Genomic DNA, 3,165 nt, shown 5'->3' on the forward strand with positions numbered 1-3,165 from the left:
TGCTGGGTTTTGTTGGCCTTTATGGAATCGTAGCACTTCAATTACACTTAGTTCAGATTTTAAAAAGGCAACATTGTAACTTAAGAACTAGCAAAACCTCTGAGAAGTTGTTAAAGGAATGTTTTGTTTTGTTTTGTTTTTAAGGAATAGGGAGGTATCTGGTGGATTTGAATCTCAGGTGGTAGTTTGAAACGCTGTTAGTATTTGTAAGCCACCAGAAACCAAAGAACTAGAAAGCAAAATGTGCACTTGCAACCTCAGTCAGGAATTGCCTCTTAATTTAACGTGTACAGATTTTTTCAGTGTACTTAGTATAATCTAATGTGAATGTGTAGTGACCATTGCTTAGTTAAACCATGCATATCGTACTGAAAACCGTATTGGAACTCTTGTTCTTTGTTTTCTTATAGTTTTACAGGGGAAGGAGGTAGTGAAAAATATGAGAAGAGTGAAGTCAAGGGCAGGGACCACACATTCCATAAATTTATGAAAAGAATATCTGTGTGTCATGAACAGATTCTAAGGTACGTTGATCATCTGGTTGTAACAGGGAGACACGAAGCCTGGACATGGACTGTTAGTGCATCGACATAAACCGTCTCATTGGAAATAGATACATGCTTTTGTTCCTCAATCAAAAAAAAATGCTAAGAGGCTTTTTTATACGACGTATAAGTAGATGAGAAGCAAAGAAGGGTCAGAGACCCCGGATCTGGCTATGAGGTGTTTTCTTGAACGTAAGACTGATGAGAACAGACCCAGACTGTCTTTGACGGGTCACTAAAATTCAAGCATCGAGGTTTTCGGGAGGCAGTTCTGAGGTGGGACTATAATAGACAGTGGTGTGCTCTGGTGGAACATTTCCAAGGCTATCTGCTCCTCTGAAATTCATAACCTTACTGTAATTGCTTATATTTCAGTCCTCACGATCTTGCTGAAGTAAGAAATAACTCAAAGCCCAAGCGCTTCTGCAGTTAATTGCGATTAACCCTCAGGACCCTGCAGTCTTCAGATCTTCTAAATCTGTTGCTTTTCCTAGAACAAAAGCAGATTTAACCTCAGAGCAGCAATGTTCCCAAAAGAGGACTTACTTCTGAATGAAAGTATAACGAAGAGTTCAAATCATAAATCATTCATAGTACCAGATAATGCACATGCTTTTCGTGGACCATAGCAAGCGTTAGTTTTAACTTCTGTGTTCCAGAGAGTCCATGCAGTCTGTGTGGTCAGACCGTCTCAGTGTAGTGACAAGACCTTTTCCAGAATCAAATGGAACTTAACTGGCACCTTTTTGATGAGGAGGTGAAGTTTGAGGGTCTGCTTACACAGATAAGAAGTGATAGAAACTTTAATCAGTTATGTATCAAAGATTATACAGGAAATGTACTAATGCAGAGTGCACGTAACGTATCCAGACAACTTTTTTTCACTGAATCTATCACTTTGCTGAGTGTTATGAGTATTATGCTCTTTGAATGTTCTATTCTTTTAAAATACCGCCTCCGGGGATCCCTATGGCTATCTCTAGTTCTAGTCTTTATGCAGAGCTCCCTTTTCCCTTCACGGGTGCTGTGAGGATGCCTGCAGATCCCTATTTCTCCTGGGCTGCCAAATCTCTGCTCAGCTTTCAGCACGGCACAAGTTCCCCGGCATGGCGTTTCAGTGGAAACTGTCCTTGATCTTGGTTTCCTGTTAGCTGTGGAGCTGTGACAGCTCTTACAAACAGAACTTCAGTTCTGTGGTGCAACTACGATGGTTTTGAGACCTCTTCTGTGTTCAGTATCTTCAGCCGCCCCTGGTTAGGATTCCACTTTTCAGGAAAGGGTAGCTTGCTAAAGTACATGAGTCAGGTACAACATGTTTTGGAGGTGTCGGTTTGAAGCATTTGTCTCCTTTAAATTCTGACTTTCCAGGTGTTGACCATCCAGGTATTTCCCTCTCCCCATCTCTTTATTCTTTGTTTAATGACTCATCTGAAGCTTAGGCCATGATTCTGGCTCATTACAATGTTTTTTACTTCAAGTAAGCTTAGAGGTTTCGGAGACTCCTGAACACTGTTGCCAACAAGTGTGTTTTCCTATGAAATGTAGATACGAAAACCGAACGCTTTTTTCACCTCTTGTCGTAGATACTCTAGGGGTGGCCAGCCTTTATTCATAACGTGTCCTCCAGCCAACGTTGACAAAGGTATTCCAGCCTGCAGTAACTGTGGAAGCAACAGAATATTTGAATTTCAGCTCATGCCGGCGCTGGTCAGCATGCTCCAGAGTGATTCAGGTGTGGACCTTTGACTGTGCTGAATGAGTTCTAGAAACAGTCACCTTCTTGGTAAAGTTCAGTGAACTGCGATTTGGAGTGTTTCTTTCTAAACACGCTGATGTGCTTAACTACCGTCATCATCTTACACAGAATGCACGCGGTTTCCATTATAGATTTCACTGAGCAAAAGATGTAACTCTGCTCTGTGGAGACCATGACTGCAATTCATTTGCTCACTAGTGAACTTCAGTAACAGCAATATAGATAATTCCGTGACCTTGGGAGGAATTTATCTTTACTGCTTCTTAAATGAGCCCTTGGACAATATCACCAGAGAAGATTGCAGTCACTTAAGAACCTCTCTGAAAATTCGGAATCAACTTGCTTTAAAATCTTTAAAATTAGAAAATGCTTTGTCCGTAGAGGACTGAATATGAAAAATATTTTATGAATTAGCAAAGATTGAAGTACAGCAATAAGCAATAGCCCCCAGTTATGTCATTCTTCATACCTTTATTGCTTTGTTTTTAGATCTGTCAGTGGAATTTGGAACTGTTATAGTTTACACGTGTGAGAGAAGCTGTTGGCCAGCAAATCATCAAATCCCTCTTGAAGAATTTATTTTTGTACAAGAAGACCCAGATCAGAGATTATTTAAATAAATTGTATTTCTCCATATAGATGGAAAGTCTGTTGGGTATTTTTTTGCTACAGGTGAAAGTGTGTAATTATGCAACAGAATTTTCCTCAGATGTGTGAGAAATGAAATTAATTTTATGACATTGTGCTTGTTTCCAAGAATAACCAACTGAAGAATGTGTTAGCATGTCTCTGAAACGGGGTGACAGAAAACTTGCATACTTCGGCTACACGTGGAAATTGAGGTGTGGAGATTTTGTCATGATT

General features: G+C 40.1%; 1 protein-coding gene across 1 annotated transcript in view; it reads left to right on the forward strand.

The window, feature by feature from the left end:
• PDCD2L (programmed cell death 2-like) overlaps positions 1 to 2,947 on the forward strand; it is a 5,488-nt gene extending 2,541 nt beyond the window's left edge. Inside the window, exons 4-6 of the mRNA XM_010142627.1 lie at positions 411 to 524; positions 2,129 to 2,277; positions 2,791 to 2,947. Coding sequence (XP_010140929.1) covers positions 411 to 524; positions 2,129 to 2,277; positions 2,791 to 2,921 — 394 coding nt within the window. The 3' untranslated portion in view covers positions 2,922 to 2,947. The remainder of the gene's footprint in view (positions 1 to 410; positions 525 to 2,128; positions 2,278 to 2,790) is intronic.
• The last annotated feature ends 218 nt before the right edge of the window (positions 2,948 to 3,165 follow it).

This window comes from Buceros rhinoceros, unplaced genomic scaffold (genome assembly GCF_000710305.1).
Source record: "Buceros rhinoceros silvestris isolate BGI_N320 unplaced genomic scaffold, ASM71030v1 scaffold45378, whole genome shotgun sequence".
Taxonomy (NCBI): Eukaryota; Metazoa; Chordata; class Aves; order Bucerotiformes; family Bucerotidae; genus Buceros; species Buceros rhinoceros.